Here is a 26,014-nt window from a genome sequence, read left to right as displayed (position 1 = left end):
GGAACTGTTGATATTTTACTGAAGAGAAATTTTAAAAAAACAGCCAAGATGCACATAACTGCAGGTCTTCCTGGGCTGTAGGTAGAATTTCTGAAATACTGATGTCAACCTGAAATGACCCAGTTTCTTTAGGTGGTAAAAACTTGTATCAGGAAGAAACTTAGTGCCTCTGGTGCCTTTTATCTATTCTTAATATTAATCATCAGTAATAATGGAAAAGAATGCTCTGATAATGCATTTCGTCAAGTCAATTCTGGACTTAATGTTCTTATCTATTGATCTATAAAATTATTTTTTTAATAACAATCTTGTCATATAAACAAATAGTGTATTAAATGATAAATAGAACATTAATTGGCAACCATTTTAAGGATTTATATTTTAAATTGATTGTTGAAATCATCATTTTTTTTAAATGCACACACTGAACATACACTGGTTCCAGCATCTCTTCAGTTTCGGACTGTCATCACACATCAATAATGGAAATAATCACTAGTTGCAGTCCTACACAAATCAATAGATAGTCACAGCAATACTTGGATGTCACACTGTTTACTTCACAGGTAGCTTGGAGAGCTGCAGTTTCTCCATTATCATGTGGGCTACACTTTACACCATCACTTAAATATACATGATAAAATCCAGTTTGCCTTCATTGACACTGATTATCTAACATCATCACCTCTGAGACCTGCACAGTAAACAATACTCCTACTACTACTCCTCTTTTGTTTCACTGTATTGTTTTAGTTGAACTAATGTTTCCTTTAATCCTCGAATTCACATACAGTATACCACTTCCACCTGTGAATGAGCCTTGTTCTGTCACTGATATGCACGACTTTTATTTAGTTATTTAGTTGTTTAGCCTTTATTTAACCTGAATGATGCTGTACTGTCATCTCATTATTCATATTGTCTTATTGAAAACGTATGAATATACAAATTAAGGATTAAAATATAATAAAACATACATAATATCACAGGTGGGAAAAACACAGTGAATTATTTGTGTGTAACTGTTGAGTATGAAATCCTTCCTTGCATTATTAAAAGCCTACAATCCCAGAAACAATACACAATGATAATGGCCTCATCATACTCAATGAGTCTACCAGTATGTTCAGTTTTTAATTGATGAAAACAAATTAGTCATTTTCATTTTCACTGCAGTTTTTGCAGCGGTGTGCTGTCTCATTGTCTGTTCTCTCTCTGACAGCTCCAGTGTTATTAAATCAGCTCTGCACAGTAGCAGAGTAAACATACACACACACACACACACACACACTTGAGCCATCCTCCATAGCTTTGATTCCTGTATGAAATTCATCCTATTATAGTTACACTTCCAAAACATTGTTGAGCCTTTGTGTTGCTATTATGCAATGATCCCATTCTGCCAAGCTGCTTAGGCAGTCGGCTAACAGCCACAACAGCAGCTTGCTCTGTCCTCTTGCTGTCTCATGCACTCAGATTGGCCATAAAGGGAATCTGCACGCTGGAAACTGTCCACACACGTATCCAACTCTTCATATCTGAAGTGAGTGTCAGGATCCAGCTGGAGCTGCAGTGTAGGAGTCGTTCATACTGGTGGTGACAGCAGCGGGCTCCCAGTCTGGCTGGTAAAAGTGGATGTTGAGGGTTAGAGCCCAGTTTGCAAACACCGTCTTCTCTGTGATGAAGCGGTGGTGGCTCCCTCGTCTACTCCTCTCGTGGGAGAGATACATGGAGCACTCGTCAGGCCCCGAGGGCTCGTAGTAATGATATGGCACAGAGGGGTGGGAGGGGGATCTTCATGGAGAGGAGCAAAGCATGAGGAGGCATGAAAGTCAAAGTGTGAGGGAGGGGTGTGGAAATAGCACAGATGGAGTTGTGAGATGAGGGGGGAGGAAAGGAAGGGACCCACAGTGGAGAAGATGGAGACAGGAACAAAGGAAAAAAACAGAAAGATCAGAAGAATCTCGGTTTGCAGTTGTGTTCATTATGCACCTTCTTGTTCCTCTGATGCTCCCAGATGCACTAAGCTCAGTGGAAGACTCACACAGGAATTACTTTCAGTCTGGCCTGCATTTCTCTCTGCGTTTCCCAATGTGTCAGACAGTCCTTTGAGCCAATCTACATTCATGTGAGAACATTATCAGCCCAATTATTCTCCTATATCCAGTCAATCCAGTGAATGCAGCAAAGGCACATTAAAGAGCTGCATTTTGTGTTTTCAGCCCGTTCAGTGAAAATGTGTTATTTCTGTTATAAAATGTGAAACTGGATGCTTTTCAACAGTGCTAAAATCATAGTCATTTTCCAGCCTGACTGGATGGCAATAAAGGGCTACTGAATTGGCCACTGCAGGGAGTAGATGTAGCATTGTCATTACAAGTTGGAGACATCATTAAAGATGCACTAGACAAGATTTTAATGTCAAGGAACAGGCCTGTTGTCAACGCACAGTAAATCACACAGTGAAACTGCAGCACTGTTTTGTGCCGCCTGCTCAAACAGGAAGAGACAGTCTGAAGATTTAAGTCTTGAGGGGAAGGCATTTGGATGTTTAATTTAGTAGACGAAACAGGATGTTGCACAAAGACTGTTCAAGTGTGTTGTTAATGTCTTAAAATTTTTGGTATTGGTAATGGTATTTGTTTTGTTTTGTTTTTCTGTGCTGTGGCGTTTCCACATGAAGACAATTAACAAGGCAAGATCATAATCATAATCATTTCATTGAAATTCAAGACGTGTCTTTGAAAAGCCAAGGACGCAATAATCTTGGCATTCAGGTGGTTTAACTCATGTAAATACTGTTGCTACTGTGGGAAACTGACAGTCAAAATGGATGTTGCTTTATTTCCTTTTCAAAGGCGTTGATTTTGTTTTCTGCATTTCAATGCCAATCATAATTGATTAATAAAAAATGGTTGTAGAAAAAATAAGCTTTCATCAGCCTCATTGCAAACAAACATCGCAACATCACAACTCTTTCATTCAAAAGTCTCATTGAGGTTTAATTATAGGCCTATAACTAATATTCAAGGTGGTGTGTGATCATCTTTAACCTAATTAACAAACACATTTCCTTATGGGGATAATAAAGATTAAGTAGCGTCATGTAGACATCAGTATTTTATTTTTTTCTATTTGTAGCCTCTGAGTAAAGGGGCCAGATTCAGTGGTTTCCAAACTTCTGTCAACCATGCACCTGGCAGTTCTGGTGAGGTGTACTGTATCATACTTAAATGAAAGGAAGCCCCCTGAGCAGCTAAAAACTTTGGATCTTCTTTTACCTGCAGAAATCAGGAGGCACCATGCCATACACGTTGATCCTGTCACACAGCTCCAGGGCTATGGCCATGGTGAACCAGCCAGTACTCAGCCAGGAATTGGAACTCTTCCTGGAAGACGAGAGAGGATCATCATGTCAGGAAAATCCATACTGGTGAAGTGTAAATACTGGGAGTGAATGGCTCCTTTAAAGAAAATGAATAAGCAGATGAGACAATATTAAACCTGCAAAGCCTTATTTTTAGATTTTACCTTATGACTCATCTTCAGTACAGATGAAGGCAAAAAGATTTACTGAGAGACTTTCTTTCTTTCTGTGCCTGGCACCCAACAATAGGGGAAATATCAGAGTCAGATGTTTATTCCCGCACTGACTATGCTTAAATAAAAGCTGAAGTGATTTGGATTTTTCTTTCAAATGCAACATCCAGTTATTATCCCATGGGTTTTACTGTTCACATGCAGATGAGTTTATATGAAAAGCTGAATTTATATCAATGGAACGTGTGTAGTTCTCATTTTGAAAGCATGTATCCATTAATTTCTTCATTAACCATTCTGCTACAGTGAACACACCTGTACCTACCACATATGAAAATAACATCATGTCCTAAATGATAAAATACATGAAATTTCAGCAATTCCCTTTAAATTCATGCTAATAAAATATATTCAGTTTGCTCCTATGTCAGCACTACATTTACCTCCAAAAATGTGTGTGTGTTTGTGTGTGTACCAGCCTGCCAAACAAATAGTGACACATAAAATTAAAGTGCAACTGATGGCAGCTGCGCTTCCTTGCCTAAAGATCATGATGCTGCCACGCAGAGTGGCCAACCACTCCCCATCGATACCACTTAAAGAAAAAAAGTGCACTCACTTCACCCTCCATCACACTGATTAAAGCTTACTCACCATGTTGTTTGGTGCTTGTAATGACTTTGGAAATGCAGTGCTTTTGAAAGGGTACAAATGAAATCAAAATATGATCTGTAAATGCAGTCCTGGTCGCGCTGCATGAGAAAATACTTTGCAGCACTCTCTGCCTAGATGTGGCATTAGTGGGATGGCAGTGAGCGTGTGATATCAAACCCCATAAAATCCTTTCAGAGAGAAACAGATGAGTTTGCAAGGCCTGTCAGATAATAGTGTAGTGTTTGGTGCATTTGCTGAGTGCAAATTTCAAGTGGTTAAAATTGATGGCATCTCTTGTGTGAGTTGGTCCCTCTCTTTTTGCATTTGCATTTTTTACACCTGCTGTTTGTCTCAGTTAGGTCCCCTCAAGACAAAGACAAGGTAAATCCTGTGAGCACTTACCTGTCCATGCCTGTTTCCTTTTTAAACAGTTCATCAAACTTGAGCATCTTGAGCCGAGAAATAATGTAAACTTTCAGTTTGGGCAGCAGCTGGTTTAACAGCCTGAGGTTGTTGTAGACGTGTCCTCTTCCGTCCCGTCTCATGCAGCTGCTTGGTCCCCAGAAGATGAACACTGTGTCCTGGCTGGCATTGAGTAGCTCCTGTCGGCTCCGCAGCACCCTCTGCAGGCTGGAGTGAGCGACGACGCGCAGGCTGGTGCGCCGGCCGACGTCCTGCTGGTAGCCCAAGCTGGGAGCATCGTTCATGCGGATCACACACTCGGAGCGATCGATTTCCTGACCCCTCTTGCTCCCAGTCAGCTGACCAGAGCTGGTCACCAGAGCACAGGTGCTGCAGCGCATCTTCAGAGACTGTGGAGGTCAAAGGTCACAGGTCAGACATCACAATAATGTCTCTCAGAGACAATTCGGAGAGATTGTGAAACAGTTCCGGTATAACCGGGCATTTAGAGTTTCAGTAAAAACCCCTTTAAAGGTTATAGTTTGACATTTGAACGACTACAAGAAGCTCAGTGTGTCTAAACAAACCAAAGGTTTCAGACAGAAAATCAGCAGCACCATCAAATTTGCAGTCAAGGGAAAGACGCAAGTAGATGCAAATTAGCATGGGCTGGTGCGAATTGATGCATCTGTGTAAGCTGAAAATGTTCCAACGTGTGAGGAAACATATCATTTTGCTTCAGAATCTGCTTCATGCACATAGGAGAAAAAAAGGAGAGAGTCAGGATAGAAATAGACAGGCAGAACCAGCATTTCTGGTAAGCACATCTGCACAAGTGCAACATTTCATTGGAATCAATATTTTCAATTGGATGCATCATTTCTCTCAAAACCAGAGAGGTCAACTTCATGGTGCAGCTAGAGGGAAAATGTCAGGGAAACATCACAAAGTCAGTAGGATTTGTTTTCTGAGGACCATGAATGTCTAAACAATACATCCAACAGTTGCTCATGTATTTCGGTCTGAGCCAAAGTGGGGGAATCAGCTGACAACACATTACAAACATAGGCAGTACAATGATTGGGAGTGAGCAGAAACAACTAGGATGCAGGTGAAACAGACAGCTCAGAGAAAAACAGTGTCTGATCCTGTTCATCCCTTCTAAAAGAATTCACCAAACTGTCCTCAGGAAGAAAATGCTATCGCAACCATGGATATATGCAGGACATCCTTTGTATCAAATGCTATAACATCATTCACACTCTGCATGTTGTGCCAATTTATGACTGTTTTCACTCTTAGTGGTGTTTAAACCGCCTGTGAAGCCATAACTAAATTTCCACTTTAGTGGACAATTAAGATTATCACTATTTCTATAAATAATAATATCATGTCTCTCTCTAGTCATGCCTTCAGATCTAATGAATCTGTGAATCTGTTACTTCCCGAGATGCAGAGCTGCCAAAAGAAAAGCAAATGACCCTGAAAGAGTTTGTCTAACAGCAAATGTAGCCACGACAGCTACGTCAAGGTCACTTTTTCCGCAAGCTTGACATAAAGCATCTCTGATAAGGCAACCAAAAGTTTTGAATTTAATTTTTTGATTTATATTCATAGGCTAATATCGCTTTTTGTCAAGCGCACACACTATGATTACTTCAGCCGAAAACAATACTAAATTAAAGTTGATAACCTGCCCTTTAATACCATGATTATTCTGTCATCTGCGTACAAACAGGACATGAATAAAGTGTGACTGGCAGAGGAGAATCGAGCAGCTCCACTCGTTCTGGTCTGTTCTGTCAGGTATCCTATTATTCAAATGCACTGCACATTATCATGGTTGACAGAGGAGCAGAGGCAATTCTATGCAGTATTTTTCATTTTGCAGGAACACCATGAATACACATAAGCCTGTATATTTATTCAGTCAAACACAGTCTCAGCACAATGTTCACTTTGAGAAAACAAGAAATGAATAGCTGTCAGAGTGTGCTCTACTGTATATCCAGATGAATGGAGAGAGTCTATAAGTACAATGTGTAAGGTAGTCTTCTGTATACTGCAGAGCTGTATTATTGGCTTGAACGGGAACTCATCTAGTGATGTCCAACCAGGTTTTCAAAGTTGAAAAAGGAGAGTTTGGATTGAATGATCCGACAGCAAAAACCCAGAGACTGTTCACATGAATTATTCCCAACCTTAATAGAGAGCTACATTGGCATTCTGAACTGTGCTCCGAGCTCCACACTCCATCAGGCTCCGAGGTGTGTGTGTGTGTGTGTGTGTGTGTGTGTGTGTGTGTGTGTGTGTGTGTGTGTGTGTGTGTGTGTGTGTGTGTGTGTGTGTGTGTGTGTGTGTGTGTGTGTGGCGGGGGTGGGGTGTGTGTGTTTGTGTGTACAGGTGATATTACTATCGCCACAGGCTGCTTCCACAGCTATATTTATAATACTCTCCCACTATCTCTGTGACCCAATGCTGAATGATTGCCTAGTGTGTGTGTGTGTGTGTGTGTGTGTGTGTGTGTGTGTGTGTGTGTGTGTGTGTGTGTGTGTGTGTGTGTGTGTGTGTGTGTGTGTGTGTGTGTTTGATGGATTGTTTTACAATATCTGCGTGGTCCAAATGATTGTCTCTCATGAATATATTAAGGAAATTACTGTATGTTGTGTATGTCTATGTACAGTAATATACATAGCCATAGCCAAGAGCTCTGGAAAAAGGTCACTTCAAGATATAGTTTCTCAGGTTTTACTATTTATAGGCAGGTGTTTGAGTAAAATTAACACTTTTGTTTTATTCTATGAACTACTGACAACGTTTCTCCCAAATTGGAAAAAATATATATTGTCATTAGAGCTTTTATTTGCAGAGTCTGACATCTGGTCAAAATAACAAAAAAGATACAGACCTCGATTAATGCAAAGAAAACAATTTCATATTTATTCATATATCACAACACATTTTTTTTAGTTCACAAATCAATATTGGTGGAATAACCGCAATTTTTAATCACAGCAGTGGTTTTTATACTATTTCTCGTGAAATATGATTTGGTTCAGGTGATCACCTAATAAGTGCCTCGTTAAGTAGTGTTAAGCTTCAGCTGGAATTCAATGGACACTGGATAGTTAACTTTATCCAGATCTCTCTCTCTCTCTCTCTCTCTCTCTCTCTCTCTCTCTCTCTCTCTCTTGCCACAGTTAGGGTTAGGTTTAAAGTAAAGTAAATACAATGTCATAATTAGCTATATAAATGTGTGTGTGTCTGGTATGCTCTTAAGTCTTTGTGTAGTTTGCGATGCAGCTCTATATGTATACGATACGATATGTGTAACACTATCATGTTTCTCTGGCAAGAGTCAGAACTGTCTGAAATGTGTCTAGATCCAAAACCAGCTGTAATCTCCTCTGTTCACAGAAACACACACACACACACACACACACACACACACACACACACACACACACACACACACACACACACACACACACACACACACACACACACACACACACACACACACACAGTCACAGTTTCTATGCATTGAAGAGAAGGTATTTTTCATTCCACAACACACTGCCATTTCCTGTAGGTGTGTGTTTGCACACTGTGCAGACCCCTTCCCTCAATAATGGGCAGGCTGGAGTGAATTACATGCTTCACTGCACAAACACACCCTCCCTGCCTCTGCTTGGAAAAAATCCCAGTCCTTACCTGTTTCTTTTTTCACATGCAACAGATAGCGCATTTTCCCCTCAGCAATGTCCAAAAAAATTACACCCACACAAGTTTTAATCATTTAAATAATGCATTAAACTAGTAAAAGGCAATTGAAGGTTGCCTGGGCAGTGTTGTGGTTTTAAGTGCCAGTGAAACAATTAAAGTGTCCTTGACAGTGATTCTGAAGCTCCCCAAGTTTCTGGAAGCTTGATGATGCAGGGAAATGGCCACTTATATCACAGTGAGAGGAGCGTTTAGATCAGATGGAGAATATATCAGATGGCAGACAGCTGAAGAATCAACCCACAGACTGTTGAATGAATGAATAAATGAATGAATGAGTGAGTATTAAAATCCATATTTCATGCAGCTCAAAATCCTTCAATTGACACAGAGCTCCTTTGATTTTGAACCTACTATAGCACTTGAACACATGCGAACTCCCACGCACATTCCCAGTCTGCACCTGATCATGCTGACAGAGGGTCGTCCTCGATCAATAGCACCTAACCTCGTAAGCAATTAACTTTCCTGGATTAAGACAATCAAAAAACAAAAAAAGGGAAGTGGTTCAACATTAGGAGGTAAGTCAGTGATGTCACTGGGCAGTAAACATTAAGAGGGGCAGCAGAAGAAGAAGAAGCAGTTAGGAGCATGGCTCTGGTTGCAGTCCCAGTCAATTACCGCCCACACACTGGCTCCAAACTCATCAGTATGATCCTGTTTATACAATTCCCTGGGGAACCCGGGATCATAATTGCTTTCGGAGCAAACCCCATCAGTCAGCCTCTAATTTTGCACCAGGGCTTCCAGTGTGCCTCAAATCCCCCAGTCTCCTGCCTGTCCTCCTTTCAGTTTAAGAAGGGTAAAGAGTAAAGAAAAAGAAAAAGATGTAGAGGTCAGGGAGGAGTCATGAGCACAAAACAATAAGACAGAAACACCCCTAATCTCACCATAATCATCATATAATGAATCTTGGATTTAAAGGATAGGGCTGGTGTAACTATCAACAGAAATGACATGTAAATCTCTCTCTATCTAATATCTAATGCACTGTTTTGTGATTTTGAGTGTCAGAAGTCTGACAGTGAAATCTATGCACAATACAGTGCACACGTGTGTCCCTGGTATCTGCAACAACCCCACCATGCAATGTGTTGAAATTGGCTGGCATGAACTGTCCTGCACATGGTACACTTCAGATTATTACAACACAGCATGTAACACAAAGTGGTAGGCTACTACAACTGAAGCAACAACCAGGATAAAAACTCTAAAAGTTGAGTCTCTATTATAGCAAGTCATGAATGAGGGGAGTGGAATAACCCAAAAGCAACAATCTATAAAATATTTCAATATTTTTTCCTGTCTGTCTGTGGCCTTTAAGCCCCAAGCATACCAGTCTCTATCAAAGACACAAATCTTTAGGAATAAATCACAAACGTAAATAAAATACACTTTTTTAATGACTATTTCCAGCCGAAGATTTGCTACTAACCATTTTTCTCTATGAGAATGGTGAATGCAGGATTGACTCAAGACACAGATTTGTTTTATTCAGCATGACTCATTGAAGTGCTGAGGCAAGAATGGAGCTCTATGTCACATAGGTGTAAAGTGTAAAGTGTCACTTTAGTTTTTAAAAGAAGAACATCCCACACACTGCAGCTGCTTGGCTTCACAATTTATTGATCATCGTAACATTTGACTCCTGTTTCTAAAACGTCACGTTCATTAAAACATGGAGTGTTGCAGCAGCCCCGGTTATACACACAGAACAAGTCACGTTTTAATTTTCAGTGCTCTGGAACCTTAGTGATGAAATATAGTATAGGGGAACATAACAGCAGGACAGAGAACACACAAATCACTGTAAATGATTGAAAGGCACTCTCCTGGGAAAATAACTGTCCCACATCTATGGGCACACAACGAGATGGGTGGAGGAAGGAGGTTTATTTAAAATCATTGATGTGTAAAAACTGTTTGAAATACTTCTGACAAAGGTCTAGAGAGACCAAAATGATGATGATCAATGAATTGAGATGCTAAGAAACAGCAGAGTGTGGGATGTTCTTCTTTTCTATCCTTTAATGTCAGATATCGTCTGATATAAGCAGCGATGGCTGAACATAAAGCGTCAGCGGTGTCAGCTTACAGAGCCATAAATGATTTAGATGCTGATCATTACCATTGCAGAAACTGTACACTTCCTAAAGTGTGTAGAATTAGGGTAATGGCTCAATTGAGAGCAGAGGTGGATTAAGTGGCACCTGTGCTGTGGGCTTAACGATCAGCGCTGCATCCTTTTCTCAGGGGCCAATTAATTACACCCAGACCATCCAGCAACAGCTGACATCTCATTAAGCTCCTCCCGGTGACACACATTCAAGTCGCAGTCTCAAACTTGCTCCGCTTTTCAATTTGAAGGGAATAAAAGCGAGATAATCAGGGCGGCTGTCCTTCCCTTCTTCTTCAGCCAGGTGACCTCAGACAAAGAGAACGTGAGGGGAGGCTGCTCCTCAGAGAGGATGTAGCCTTGTTAGCAGTGAGCTGATGGAGAGATGTGAAAATAAAGTCTGGACGGTTTCCACGTCGACTGAATTAAACATGATGTTCATAACATCTGGTTCCTGCAATCCGGCTAATCCATCCAGTGGTGCAGATGTTATGAATTAACAAGAAAACATAGTGTTTCTTAAGGTGCTTTTTGCATCACTACAAATTGGGCGATGTAACATCACTCTGAGGATGACACCTGATAATATAATCCCCTCCGCCAGGTGCGCTTTGAGTGGAATTAAACATTTGCATATCCTGGGAATTCATCCATTAAGTAAGCTCTTGCACGAGGATGGTAGGCGTAGGTAGGAAAATGTTTTGCATAACTGACTGTCTAATGACACCTATTTCTCTGAGGCTGACTATGTAACTGGCTGTCAGAGAGCAGAAAGGTATTGCCCATAATAAGTAGGTACATCATAAACTGGCACAGGCACACGATCCACATTCATGCTCTCACACGGGCTTTGTGAGTAGAGCGCAGAAAGGCCAATGTAGATTGATTCTTCTGACAGCTCCTCAAAGGTCAACATCTCTTTAACAGGAATTGGCAAAACATTGAGAGGGAGAGAAGGAAGAAGAAGAAGAAGAAGAGCGAGGGAAAAGAATGGATGCCGCTGTCTGCTTGCAGTGTTCGAACTCCCATGAATGTGTTTGCGTGTGTGTTTGTGCACGTGGATGTGTGTGTTTCAAAGCATCTATTCAACTATGCAGCTCTAATTACTGTAGCTTGTCAAAGAAAAGAAAAACACACTAGAGGACATCTCAAAAAGAAAAAAACCTGCCGACATTGCAGAAGGCAGACAGAGAGAAAGAGAATAAACACTGAGACTCAGAGCCAGTCACTCAAAATATCCCACAATAAATGTGCACCATCACCGAGAGGTCTGATCTCTCAGTATATAGATTTGTGGCTTTCAACAGTGCTCTTTTCATTTCACCATTAAGTAGCCTACGGAAAGGACTGAAGGAAAAAGCCAAATGTTAAGCCTCTGACCCATCAGCCACATAAGACGGTCTTAATGATTAATGCGTGCTAGGTGTTTCATGACCTCCTGGATGAGATATAAATGAGCCAAGCAGCTACAGACCACCGCCCACCTTGAGTGAAGTTACAGCCTGTGCAAACTAGAAATGCACAGAAGTTGAAATAGACCATTAGCAGGGTCCAGCAGGCACATTAGATAGTGGTCTCCTCAAATTTTCAAGCATCCCTGGCTGTGATAGGCCATAAAATTTTAACGCGTCTGGGCACTTGCTTGGGCTTATCTGCATGAGCGTGTACCGGTGCTGCTTGAATCAGTGTGTGTGTGTGTGTGTGTGTGTGTGTGTGTGTGTGTGTGTGTGTGTGTGCATACACTAAACTTGGAGCCAAGATTTCCTCCAACAGCAGCAAGAATATCAACAGCAAGCAGCAGCAGCAGCAGCAGCAGCAGCAGCAGACCTCAGATGACCCCTGAAGGAAAGTGCACAGACTGATCCACCCACTCCATAGATCCTACAGCAGGGCTTGAGTGACACGAAACAGTATGAAAATGTCGCAGTGTGAATCCATCATGAATCAGCCATCAACCAGGAGGAGGTGGACAAGCCAGGAGAGACTGTGAACAATAAAGTGCCCACACCGCCGAAAAACTCCAAATTTGCAGCAGCTGCCTCTCATTTCTCTTAAGAGCTGCAGATGAATGTTTCCTTTTCATTGAGTTTGAAAAGGATCTGATGGGGGTTACAACATCTCTCAGGATCCCTGAACGTAATGTGTCTGGGAAGCTTCAGCCACTTTGAACCTCTCTGCAAACCAATGTCACTCATCATCAGGCAGTGAAAGGTGAACTGTAACCAACATTTTTTTTCTCTCCCCCCCCCCCCCCCCCCCCCCTCCTTATCCCTCCCTGCCCGGTGCTGCCCGAGCAAAGCAATGTCCTTTCCACTCTGCTGTGCTTCACTGCATATCTTTTTCACTGAGGGCTGCCTGAATGATCTGTCTATCAGAATGAGATGCCTGTACCACGCTGGGTGTAAACGATGGCCCTCTGTCTTATAATTCTTGGTGTTTATAGGACCAAAACATTATAGCAGTGATGTCCTGAGTGGATATTCATTCTGTTTTAAATGCTTTTATCTCTAAATATTTCATAGTGGACGCATTAATTATGAATTAAGAAACTGAATAAACTACAGAGAGAATTTAGAGATGGGACTACCACAGTAAGTTCGGTGTTTGAGTTCACTGGGATTACTTGGCATTAGAAGAGTCATACAGAGAACAATAAAGATGCAATATGATCACATTTTACTCTAATGCCCAAAAAATTCAATAATCACATATAGAGAACTTCATTGTTACAACTGAGGACAGGCAGCTGCTTTAAAAACGAGAAAAATAAATGCAATATTTTACACAATGGCTGCTTCCTATCTGCCAAAAAAGCTGTATAATGCGCAAACTTGAAGAAGACAAAAAACTGGGCATCATATAAAACTCTGGAGACAGCTAAGGACGGATGAAGTACACAAGACAGACGAAGACAGATTTTTTCAGTTCTGCTTGAAACCAGCCCAGCACCTGAAGCTTCAAAAAGACATTTTACATGCATACCTGAACTCCACATTTTCATGCAGGGCTCTGTGCTTCACCTGGATGACACCAGAATACAAATTAATTGCAGTTTGCATAACATATGTGCAAAAGTGCCAAGTGTAATCACTGCTCTATGATGACGGCTCACATATCTCCCAACTGGTTACAGATATGACTGAGAGTCAATTCTGATTCTTCACAAGTAACATATGTCCAAGCCATACAAATTATTTTTAGTTTGACTGTGCTGCTGTCCTCATCACAGCTATTTCCATTGCTTGTCTCCATGTGTGTCTTCCATATTTAGACATCACAAGCCACAGCTCACCTGCCAGCATGGAGATACCTTTTCTAAATCCCACTCCTCTCCCTGAACAAACATCTAATGCACTGACAAGATCCTGATCCTTCACCCCAAACACTGCCCATTGTTTTTTTTATAACACAAAACCAATCCGATGTTTGTGTGGTAGTGGGTTTGTGCAAGCTGAAGAGCATTTCATTTTTTATCTTACAGAGAAGACAAACCGGGATAAACCCAGTTAAATAAAAACTCATCATACAAATCTTCTGCTTCCTTCTCACATCATTAGCATCTATTTCTGTGACTTGGTTTGGACGTGTGAACTGAAATAACATGCAGAATGTAAAAATGTGTCATATAGAACCAGCCAAAACTGTGTGAGGAGGCACGGTCTGTCTCACAGTGTACAGATGGTGCATGTTTACCTTATGATCCATCACACCTGAGTACCCCTCAAGCACTGATACAGGGGCTCTCTGTGGTTTCTCTGGCTTTTTTGTGGACGGAACAGGAGCATCTGAACGGCGAGAAGGTGATGTTGCTGATGATGCTGATGAGGAGGATGATCTGTCACCAGAGCCACTGTTGTACACCAACATCAAGCTGGTAACCATGGTGACGATGATGATGCCACTAACCCCTTGGCACTGAAAAGACACAATGAAACACGGTGAAGTTAAAACAACATCTGATCAAAGCAGATGATTTATGGGATTTCTCACAGATTATGTTCAAAACCTGCGTCCACAAGCGACAGGACATTTAGGGTGGCAAAGGAAGCAGTGTTAATTAAATGTCAGCTTTCAAAGCAGAAGCAACACAACAATCCCAGCTGCTGCTCTCTTCATGCAAGGCTGCAAATGAAATGTCAGCTGTGCCACTCAACGTGCTCCATCAACAGGACAACATGTTTTTAAAGAGTGCTGCAAAAAATAGCATTAGGCTGCTCCACCACCTCCTCCTCCTTTTGTTGGAAAAAAAAAACTAACTTTAGCTGGGGTCTCACCCAGGAATATTATAAGCTACTGTATAGGCGATGCAAGAAGAAAAAAAAACCCCACAAAGTGCAATTAGGTCACACGATACTGAACAGACTGACATGAGCTCAACCTGTATCTCACTTCTAAGCTGCATAAACACAAAGGAACATTACAGTGAATCGGGTCTCATTCATATTTACCACTCTTATCTTCATCTTCATTTCCCCTCGTTTCCTTTCGCAGATCGAGCCTTCATCCTAATGGGGCCAAGGCTTTCTCTCCCAATCTCTCTCGCTCTCTCTCGTTCACACACGCGCGCACACACGCGCACAGACAGAGCGTCGGGACTCTTCAGCATGCAACACTTCAGCGGCAGCATCACTGGGATCAGCAGCCGCGCAGATAAAGAAAATGACGCTCCACTACTCTTTTCCCATGCTCTCCCCTACAGAGACGCCCTCACTCAGCACCGCGCTCCTCATGGTCCTAAATAATTTCCCGGCACTACCTCGCTGTTCAGGGCTTCCTGAGGGGCTTCATGAGATGGTTGGCATGTGCCATTACAACAATCAGCAATGGTCCTCCTGTATTTCACAGCCTTTTTAGTGACTTGAATTCACATTTATATGAATCACTAGCCTAATTGTATTCATATTGCCAACCAATATTATAAAAACACTGTTTGAAATAACACATTTTCTTCACTGTCGCTATACAGTATTGGCAACTATCATCCATGGGGTAATTAATGAATAATGTTAATCATCATAGCATATTCAAATGTTGTGACATTTAAAACATACAATATGTGTTTCATGAAGAAAAACAGTCTACTTGTAATTAGTAAACTGTTTTATTAATCTGTCCTCAAACTATCACATTTGTGCAGGTTTCATTTATGCTGTGTCTTCCATTGATCTTTTCAGAGGACTTCCATCCTCATCATGACTACACAATAGCCAATGACAGACATGTGAAGAAGATAGGGGTACCATTGATGTACATCCATACATCAATTCAGAATCAACAGCATTGATCCAATGTGAAAACATTAATTAGACACCATTTTAAGATTTTTAAATTGGCACATGTTAGCAAGTCTATGCGTTTCGTATTTCATTTTGCAAAGTGTGTGGCATTACTAAGCACCATTGAAGCATTAGCCACTAGAGGTGTGACAGGTAACCTAAAGCTAAACTAATGTGACTGTGCTAACCCTAACCCTATACTGTTTTCCTGTTGAAATGTGCTTCTAGTCTTGAAAATGACTAGAAGCTCTGTCCACTTGTCCACTTATCTTTTCTGTTTGAGGCTTTTCTTGACACTAAAATTTGTGACAAGCTTATAGACCTTAAAATGGTGTTAGTGGTATACAGAATGTATTGTTGCATATTCAGGGAATAGCACATCATAATTTTTTTGTCATTCAAGTAGATTTTGGGACATCCCATTTAAGGAAAACTCTTACTCATTTGTCACAGCAATCTGAGCTTCTGCTTCTCATGGGAGACAGATTTGCTAGAAGCTGTAAGTCAGGAGGTGCTGGGAAATGAGGAAAGGGTCTTTTTATAGACGCCCTCTGCACTGGTGTAACCGTTTTCATTTTCTAATGTGTCTTTCATGTTCTAGTTATTGTGGATACAGCCTTACTTCACAAACTGATATGCTTGTACTTAGTGGGAAGTGGGCTGTAAAATCAGGATAGAGGGAACAGCACTTCTCCCCCTTTTTTTTGTCCCAGATTTACTCACATCTAAACAATTGCCTCATTACACTAATTAGCTCTATACCTAGGGATCCATATAGAATATGATGTAACACAAGATGAAAAAAGAAAAAGAGGCATATTACAAATAGCAATACAACAATATGAGGCCACAAGAGATCATGTTCCATTGGAATTTTGAGACCAAAGATAATTGGTGGATGTTAGATGATCACCATCCAAATTAGTCTATAAATGTGGTTTCTAACTTGGGGTTCAGGACCCCACAAGCGGGTTATGGATTTTGGAATTTTTTCAAAACCCAGCCTTTATAAAACCTCTTCAGGATGCCATAGAGCATTTTAGATCCAAATAGGTGAGCATATTTGTCTTCGGTTGAAATTCACAAAGCTCCTGTATGTAGCCTACAACCTGTTGCACACAGAGGTGCTTGGTTATGAAGGGTCCGTCTGTGGCTAAAAACTTTGGAGACCTGTAAGAAATCATCAAGCTATGTGAGTGGACTAAATAATGAAGTTTGTGCTTCTGCATTTTTTTTTCTTTGCATTATTGTTATGCAGGGTGCTGTGCACAAGATAAAAGTGATTATTTACACAATACTGCGACAGTTACCTGAAATAGACACACAAAAAACCACACAAAAAATACCATTAAAATCTAAGTGGGGAAACCAACATATCCTAACATACAGCATTTTAATGCATGTGGACTAAAACCCAACCTTCATTCTGCTCTTACAATAACAGACAGACCTGCAGCTCTAAACATAATTGTTCTGAGGTTTAGCAGTCAGGAGCCGTTATTTACTGATTCAACCTTCTGAGGACAACAGCTCTGAAACAGAACCTATTACAGCGCCAAGTCATTTGTTCGTTTGACAGCGATCAATATGAGTTCAAATTCAGCCCTACATAGGGTTGTAAATGGACGTCTGTGTGAGGTTGCTGAAAGTGAAATAATATTATCTTTTCAATTTGCTAAAATGTTATGTTAAAAGCCAGCTCCTAGGATTTAGAGATGTATTACGGTAGAATATTTGAAAAATTGTGATAATGTCTCATCGAAAACCTCTCCGCATTCCCCGGTTTGCTGTTGTTTTTCGGACACCATATGGCCATATAATTAGGCGAATAATCTTAATCACCAAATTATCTGTATCATTGAGGAGCAGTGCCTCATAATGCACTTTGTCATTGTGAATTCAGGGGATTAGGTGGCTGGCAGTCCGCATGCTTTGATTAGAGGTGTCCCTGAGGTCTCAAATGCATCTCAAAACAGAGCTCCAGGGAGTGCACACTGACAAGAGCAAGGCAAATGTCTGTGGAACAAAATCTTTTTTAATTAACTCCAACCTCCCATCCAGCGAGGTGCCAGACGGCTGTCTGCCTGTGTTGAGCCAAATACAATATAAGTGTGAAATATCTGCTTGGTTTGCACCTGTTTACTATGCCAAAAAGCTCTTTGTTGTTCCTCATTATATTACCCCTAACTTGAAGATTTGATGCCTCTGGATGCCATTCAAAAAACTAATCTATCACTAAAATTCAAGGCACTGCAATACTCTTCCACACTAACAAAGCTGATTATGATATAGTGCTATTGCATTTAATAAACCCCACAGAGAAAAGTGGGTTCATTTTTGTTAAGGATAAGATTTGATTAATAGAGAATTTTGAAGTATCAAAGGTGACACTTAACCTAATATGTAACTTTTCCACATTAAAATGTCTAAGAATTACCCATCCTATGTATATATGCATGTCATATAATTTGGTCACCTGTCAATGTGCAACAGGGTTTCCTGACAGAAAATTAAGATTGATTTATCATGTGTCCACTGAAGTACACCAGCAAGTCACAGATTCTTAAAGTGAAATTGCTTTATTCATTTACCAGTTTTAAACTACTTGCCATTTGTTATGGAGAGGTGGACACCAGTGCGTAATTCGGCTGCCAGTAAGAACCCACTGAGTGTGAGCTTCATAAGTTATTAAAGAAAAAAAGGTAAGCAGCCTCAGTAACCAGCTACTCTGAGACTTCAATTGTCCACGAAAAGCTACAGTGAAAGTGACAGACAAGTCAAGGAGAGATACAGGGAGGGCCACGGGCTGGACTGGGACCCAGGCAGCACTAAGCCTTTGTGATAAATGCTCTACCACATGAGTCGCCAGGGTGCCCTGGCACTGATTTTTTTTTTAATGAAACTGCCTTATGGGGGTTTTACTGGTTTAAATTCTCTGGTCTGTTTGGTGTGGAGAGGGCATCTCTGCAGATAAATCAGCATTACAGAAACAATCAAAACAAAGGTTATCAGCAAACTCAGCTCTCAACCCTTCTCTGACATCTGGTGTCCACATGAAAGAGTTAGCAAAACACTGACTTTAAACATAAAACTGCTTTATTGTGTGTTTTTTATGGTTAAAATTATTGGAACTGTTTGATAACCTGCAGTGCTGCTAACAGTGAAGGGATGGGAACCAAGCTCAGACGAGCTGAAGACTGTGCTGAAGACACCATCTCCCTTAATCCCACTGTGCATTTAAATGGCAATGAAGAAATTATTTCACCAGAATTCTCTTGTTGGCAGGGTATAAATCTCAACAACAACAATTTAGACCAATGCATGGTTCTCACACTGTGAATATGAATGCATTTTAGGAGGCTTGTTCGGTACATAATATGATAGATTTTATTTGAGAGTTTGCAAACACTTAATCTCAGCAAAAGACAGCATTGACTGCTTTCTATTACTAAAAGGGCATAACAGTATCGGAAACTATCGCAGCTGTACTACTACCAATGTGAATCTCTAAGACATGGAGAATAAGGTGCAGGTGGTAGTGACTGAAATGTTGTTGTGTTCTCCAGTCTATAACTGTTCACTTTGGCTTTGCAGGTTAAAAAAAAGAGAGCATCTGAAGACAGCTACAAGCTTTTCAGCCCCTGGAGATATAAAATCTTCATTCCCTTTGCAAATTGCCCTCTCTTACAGACGGATCATTGACTCATTGTCTGGCATTCTCACCAATCACAGATGCAATTTCCTATCACCCAGCATACAATATATATGTCTCTCAGAATTGCTGTATTTATCCAATTGATTGAAGAAGAAAAAAAGTCTACCAGAATCACCAAGTGCATTCTGTTTCTCTGTTGCAAATTTATGCGGTGATGCTACTGCAGTACAATGTTACTGAATCACTTTTATTTTATGGAGGAACTTTGGGGAATTCAGTTTTTAGCCGCAGGACTGATTGCAACTGCAGGAATTGTACCCACTGAATAAAAAGCAAAAAAAAAGAGGCAATTTTCTGAAGCACATCTTCTTCTGTGTCAGCTATCAAAAAAAAAAAAAAGACAAAAATTAAATAAATATTCATGTTCATTATGCAAACTGCAACGGGACAACTGTCACAGATGAAATAATTACCTTGTGTTTGAGGGAGTGGAAGAAGTCTAAAAGCTAAACCATCACAAAAAGTGCCTGTGTCTGTTGTACACCCTCTCAATTATGTAATTAGCAAGCTGTTGGCATCCATCATTTTTTGCTGAATGACAAGCAGATGGGCTGTTCTCTCTTTTACACAGTTTAAGGCCGTTTTAGGTTGAAATTGACTGTCACCATGATAAATCGTTCTACATTATGTATTTTTCTTAGCAATAATGTTATTTAGATTCTCCTTGTACACTGCTGGTAGTGAACTTACCACATATGATATGTTCCAGTGAAGTCCGTCCCTTCAACCTGAGGTCTTCTTTTCATCCACAGACAGAGCACTAAGAGAAAGACATCACTTATTTCATCTCAGTGTTTAATGCAAATTACCTGTCCCATTTTAACCCAACAGTACAAGGCATGAAATATTAATATTAATATTCTGTCATTAAAAGGGGATAATGTTTGACAATGTGCTGTGACCACAACATATTCTCAAAATCCAACATTAACAGGTCTCTGTGTGCCAACACAAATGTTGTAACTTTACATTCAATTACCGCATTTAAGTGTAGTTTTGTTCTCATGTGAATATTTTATTTGTGGGGACTTTTAAAAAAATTTTTTTTCCATCTGCCACATTCGCACTGAGAAGCCTCTTCTTTCTCCTCTCTCTCTCTCTTTCTCTCTCTCTCTCTCTCTCTCTCTCTCTCTCTCTATTTTAAGTTTGTCTTCTGTCTCTCTTTCATCCATCATTCTGTAGCTATGTATCTGACTCTGGAGCTGCAGGAACCAGATGTGATACAATTATTCTGCACTTGCTATTATTATCATAAATTATAATAGCCTAGTAGGCCTATTGTTAATTGGTGTTTCTTTCATTACTGCTATATTACCACTATAATTTTCACTATAACAACAACAGTATGCTGCTTTATCTGCAAAACACCTCCACCATAGACAATATGCCAAATTGCAACTGAATGTAGGCTTGCATGCACTGTGTAACAGATTAGACCCCTGTTTAGGCCTAAATTAAGTGTTTCCCAAATGTATGAACTAGGCCAGATTGTATGGGCTTGCATCAGACAGAAATAAGGTTGCCAGTAAATTCAGAATTAGTAACACACAGTGACTTTCTTGTGTCTCACGTTTCATGCTGGCTCCACAGCAGAAACAGCATCAGCATATAAGGAGATAAAGCAGTCATTTACCAAGTCACTGTGCAAACTGGAGGAGGAGGCAGGAAAGGAGAAAGTTGTGCAATGTCACTGAAAACCCAGTTGAGGTCAGTGTTTCTCCACCAGTGTGAACAGAAACCGTCACTGCTACTTAAAATTAGTAACAACATTGGCTGGGTTATTATTAATTAACCGATGAGCATCTGGGAAATCACTTTTGTCGTTTTCTGTAGACATAAACAGCTGTCTAATCTCTTTATTCTCTACTATATGAACCGTACAACTGTTGGTGTCAGCCTGGAATCTGCACAAAAAACGGTGTGGACATGTTTTTGAAAACACTTCCTAACAAAGGGAAACAGCAGCAGCAGCAGCAGCAGCTAAGTAACAGTGCGGCCCCTTTAAGACCGTTTTGGAATAATTAATGACGTCGAGCTGTAAACACGACTGACGCTCAGCTGCGTGGCCGAAGCATCCTCAGACCAAGAGCTCCAGACCTCTCCAGTTTCCCAGGTGTTTATCTCTCGACGGGACCGCTGAAAGGCATTAAAACAACTGCGGTTCACCTCGACTGTCATATGCGGTCTCCAAAACCAAGACGGCGGTGCTGCATTTGTCCTACGAAGTGCCATGGCTAGAAAGACGGACATACCCTCCTCTTACTATGGTGAGTCGGTTCGTCTTTGTTGTTAACGCTGATATATTTTCCCCCTGTAACATGATGACAGCGGGATAAAACGGTGTATTCATTTGGCAGGATGATGTTTGACCAACTCACTGTGATTTTCGGTAACATTAGCTTGCCCAGTTAGCCACTGGGCTACAGAGGCTGTGTTTAACGGTTGGCATCAAATACGCAGTAACGGCAAAATAACGTTAATAAACGTTACTGACGTTGGAACAGTGAAGTAGCCTAACGGTTCCCCCACCTCCGAGTGTTTTTGTCACATTGTGTTAAAAAAATATCCGTGTCCCCAGCTTTAAGAAGACAACTCTTGTATTTTTTTGTTGCTTTGTGTTGTTTACCTGGTGTATCAATGTCCACTTTCCTCCTCATCTTTTCCTCTCATCCTTTTGTAGCCTAAAAGCCGAGATGTTTGGTTTTTCTGTCAATCTGCTGTCTGATAAAATCATATGGTCAGTCAAAAACAACCGCTAACATCCGTTGGAGTTTCATATGACCATGAAAACCGATGGATCTGTCGATTATTTTAATCGATAAATCGTTTCGTCCAGCAATGAATAGCTACTTAACCAGAGCAGTTGTTGACATGTGTAATGTTACGTTATTTAGAGGCTATTTAAGTGTCGTCATGAAACAATTGCATTGATTTCCAAACAGACTAACGTTAGGTGCTTTTTTTTTGAATAACGTTAGTTAACTCAATACTCCCCACCCCCCCACCCTCAGTGTTTTTGTTACACTGCTTTAATAATGATCCCTATGCAGAAAAATACCTCCTTAGGCTACTTGGGCTACCTGGTATATCACTCTCCATTTGTCACCATTCTCCTCTTTGTTGTTAATACCAGGTTGTTTTTCCTGTGGAGCTACAGTACTGTCTGACAAAATGATACAAAACATTCAAATGACCATCAATGGATGTCTGTTATTTGAAAAGGATTATCGTTTGGTCTAATTTTAAAATGGTGGTAAATAGTAATAAATGTCCATCAGACTGAGCTAACCCTCAGGCTGATGCCATCAAATTACCACATTACAACAGCCGCTAAAAACCTTAAGAGTCATGTGAGACAAAGAGATGCTCCAGACCAGTGTTAATAAAATGAAACAATTGCAGCATTTTTGCTAGAGACAATGTTTAACGATTAGCTTTTATGGTTTAGCCTACCAGTTACCAGAAAAACTTTCCTGATTAAGTAAACTGTCGCCCATGAATCAATTGATCCTTCCAGCTGTAATCTTCTGTAGCCTGGGTGCTGTTTGACCCCTTGCTGTGATTTGGTACATTTAGCTTAATTGACATCAAATATGCACTAATGAAGGATAGAGTTATTTCAAATGTATAATATAAGAGCACTTCCTTCTTCTTTGAAAGTTTCTCATCCTAAACTGGCTTAAAAATGATGTCTGATGATATCCTTGGTCAACTCTTGTGATGCAAATTTCTTTGCATCATTGCATTCATTGCATCATCATCATCATCATTCTCTCATTGTAAGCACCAGGGTGAACAATATACAGTAGATATAGTTCACCCGGTGCTTACAATGAGAGTCTATTTACAGCAAGTCTTAACCGTACTCCTGCCCTCTCCACTCGTCTTGCACACAATAAGAATAATTACAGTGTTGTAACAGCTGCAATCTACTGTAGGTATTGTGTGGTCAATGTCCTCTGCTAGTTTTAATCAAAAAGGGATTTATTGTCCTAAAGTGGCATTTTTGCTGCTCCAGGCATATGAACATGTTTAATCCATGGGCAGATTTTCTGTCCATTAGCCCGTGTTTGTAATCGTGTTGTTTTGTTATCAAAGCAGTATAATCCTTTGTCACCACCAGATGCCTTACATACAGCAGTGTCATTCTTCTGAAACAAAGAGTCAGTTACCCTGGTGCTTTTCTACAGACTGGTGGCATTTTGAGCTTTGATGCCAGTAATACACCCAACTAATAATATTTCATTCTGTATAGTAATTTTTGTCATTTATTCATTGAACTATTAGTGTTCAGACACACTTTGGTTTGAAAAATGATCTAACCGTTACAGCTGTTGCCATTGAAACCAAGACTAAGATCCACCACACTGACAGGGCAACTCATAAATCCTAACAGATTATGTATCACAAGAAGTGTCATTTCGGATTTTAGTATTTGGTCTCATGCAGTGGTCAAAGATTAACTTCAGGCATACGGTCATCCAGTATTTCATACCCACCCAAAGGCAGAGGTCGACCATTAGCATGAGGTAATCAGGTCAAGCACACCTGCAGTATGAGTTAGTTAAGTCTTCCACATTGATATCAGTGACAAGTGCATCGTATCACAAAGCTCTGTCTAACTTTGAAATGATAATTATGCCTAAGATGTCGGTCAGGTACAGTAGCTCTGACACATGCATTGTCAAGCCCTTGATGAGTAAAATTGTGTCTTCCTGCTATTTCCCCACATGCTCGCCCCATGTGTCCCTCAGACCTCATGACTCCAGCAGTCTGCCAATCATAACTGCAACATGTCAGCTGGCATCGATTCCTACTGCTCTCTGCAGACATCCAGCACACCACGGGGCCCTTCAAACCATATCACTCCCTGTTCACAAGTTCAGGCTGGTGCTTGTTTACAGTATGCCATAAACCTGATGTTAGAGATTAGTGTAAACAGCCTATTGAACACAATGCCAACCCTATGCGTCATTCTTTAATATACACGCACTACAAAAGTACATGCATTACCCTCTATTGCTTCAGCTCATGTGCTGCTCCCCAAATAATTACATAGAATATAGTGACACAATTTAATAAAGGAGCATAATTTTGAGTCCAGTGACTGGGCTAGTGAAGCGTAGGGTAGAGTTATGGTGCCTCCCTGTGTTAAGGTCAGCTGCTTTATGTTATTGGCTCCCTGTTGCTTTCGTTCCATCAGCTAGCTTGGCTGAAGAGCTGTTTAGAGTATTTTGGTCTCACAACTGAGCACAGAACAAGAAGACAAATTGTACATCAGAATCGCCTACCCAGTAGTGTTGGCAGCTAATGCTTCACACCCTGCTATTGTTTAAATGCCGACTAAATGTAGAGTGTGCTGTGCAGTGAAGAAAATCACTTTTTTTTTGCTGATAATGCACTGTGAATCTCTGCCTGTCTAAATTCTGTTAGTGACTTATGATGATGATGATGATGATGATGCTGTCCAGTTCCACTACCTTGAATGATGTCAGTTACTCTGAATATGAAAAGGATTTCTCTCTAAACTCACCATATTGCAGAGAAGTAAAGCTTTTTCACAGGAATACGGGTTTGGTTTGGTTTGCCGGCTTCTTCTGCGATCCAAGCCAGAAGGCATAATTTGCAGATGAAGTGCTAGTGTTCTCACTTTTTCTCTCAACAAAAACCTTCCCATAAAAGTTGTGACTGTACCTGTGAAATGGGGGGATTCCACAAATACCAACCACTAACACAATAAGTGAACCATTTGTTGGTACGTAGCCCACCTAGCTGCCATCCCATCACTCGGATGCTCGACATTCTAGATTCAAGTGTGCACTTGAGGCTGATAGTTATTATATAACATTTCTAACCATGTAGCAAGTGTTCAGTGGGCTTACACTGTACTGCAGAAATGTTCAGTCAGTCAGAAAAGTAGAAAAATAGCTCATAATCATTCTGTGACAGGTTTGTAAGTAACAATTTAGATATGAATTCCATTCACCATAGAAAGTGTTGAGTCGGGCACACTGTTAATTAACAAATTTCTCGCATGGGCAGCTTCCCTTAACGCTGCATTTTTATACTGAGTCAATGCAGAGTCTCGACAGAAAGCTGGAGCTGAGGTTTTGAATCAAACATTCACATCCTCTTCCTGTGAAATTGCAGTCAGACAAGGTTGTGGCTCAAATGGCCCATTTTGCACCCAAGACTCGGTGCTATTATGGGCTTTGTAAGTGTCACTGTCCTCTGCAAATACTCCCTTTAAATGAAGACCAGTGCTCGCTCTGTAGTGCTTCACATTTTATTAGTCTGTATGGCAGACTCGTCTGTATCGGGACTTTCTGCTTATTATTTTTAACAAGGTTATGTATTTTTGATACTAATTTCATGTGTCGTTTCTCAAGAGATAGCTGTGTCAGTGCCTGCAAGTTTGAAGTATATTATTCACTCTAATGACAGGGCGAGTCTGTAAACGATTTCACAAACTCACTTCTGCACAGAGGCAAGCACCGCATGGCTGTTTATTCATGTCTGTGAAAACAG

The 26,014-nt window shown here is 40.6% G+C and overlaps 2 protein-coding genes across 3 annotated transcripts in view; one reads left to right on the top strand and one right to left on the bottom strand.

Moving 5' to 3' along the window:
* Positions 1–1,550: 1,550 nt before the first annotated feature.
* On the bottom strand, positions 1,551–14,964 carry st6galnac5b (ST6 (alpha-N-acetyl-neuraminyl-2,3-beta-galactosyl-1,3)-N-acetylgalactosaminide alpha-2,6-sialyltransferase 5b; the record flags this gene model as incomplete). The annotated part of the gene is made up of 5 exons (XM_083970575.1): positions 1,551–1,794; positions 3,282–3,389; positions 4,597–5,006; positions 14,189–14,410; positions 14,944–14,964. The coding sequence occupies 5 exons, from the start codon at positions 14,962–14,964 to the stop codon at positions 1,551–1,553; spliced, it is 1,005 nt and encodes a 334-aa protein (XP_083826701.1).
* A 6,597-nt stretch (positions 14,965–21,561) lies between these two features.
* The window catches only part of slc44a5b (solute carrier family 44 member 5b), a 33,273-nt gene continuing 28,820 nt past the window's right edge, over positions 21,562–26,014 (top strand). For both annotated transcript variants that reach the window (XM_083970582.1, XM_083970581.1), the window contains exon 1: positions 21,562–21,753. In XM_083970582.1, the coding sequence (XP_083826708.1) occupies positions 21,717–21,753 (37 nt within the window). In that variant the 5' untranslated portion in view covers positions 21,562–21,716. The remainder of the gene's footprint in view (positions 21,754–26,014) is intronic.

Source organism: Trachurus trachurus (genome assembly GCF_905171665.1).
Source record: "Trachurus trachurus genome assembly, chromosome: 4".
NCBI lineage: Eukaryota > Metazoa > Chordata > Actinopteri > Carangiformes > Carangidae > Trachurus > Trachurus trachurus.
Note: the sequence above shows the minus strand (reverse complement) of the source record. Positions and strands in the feature narration are given on the sequence as shown.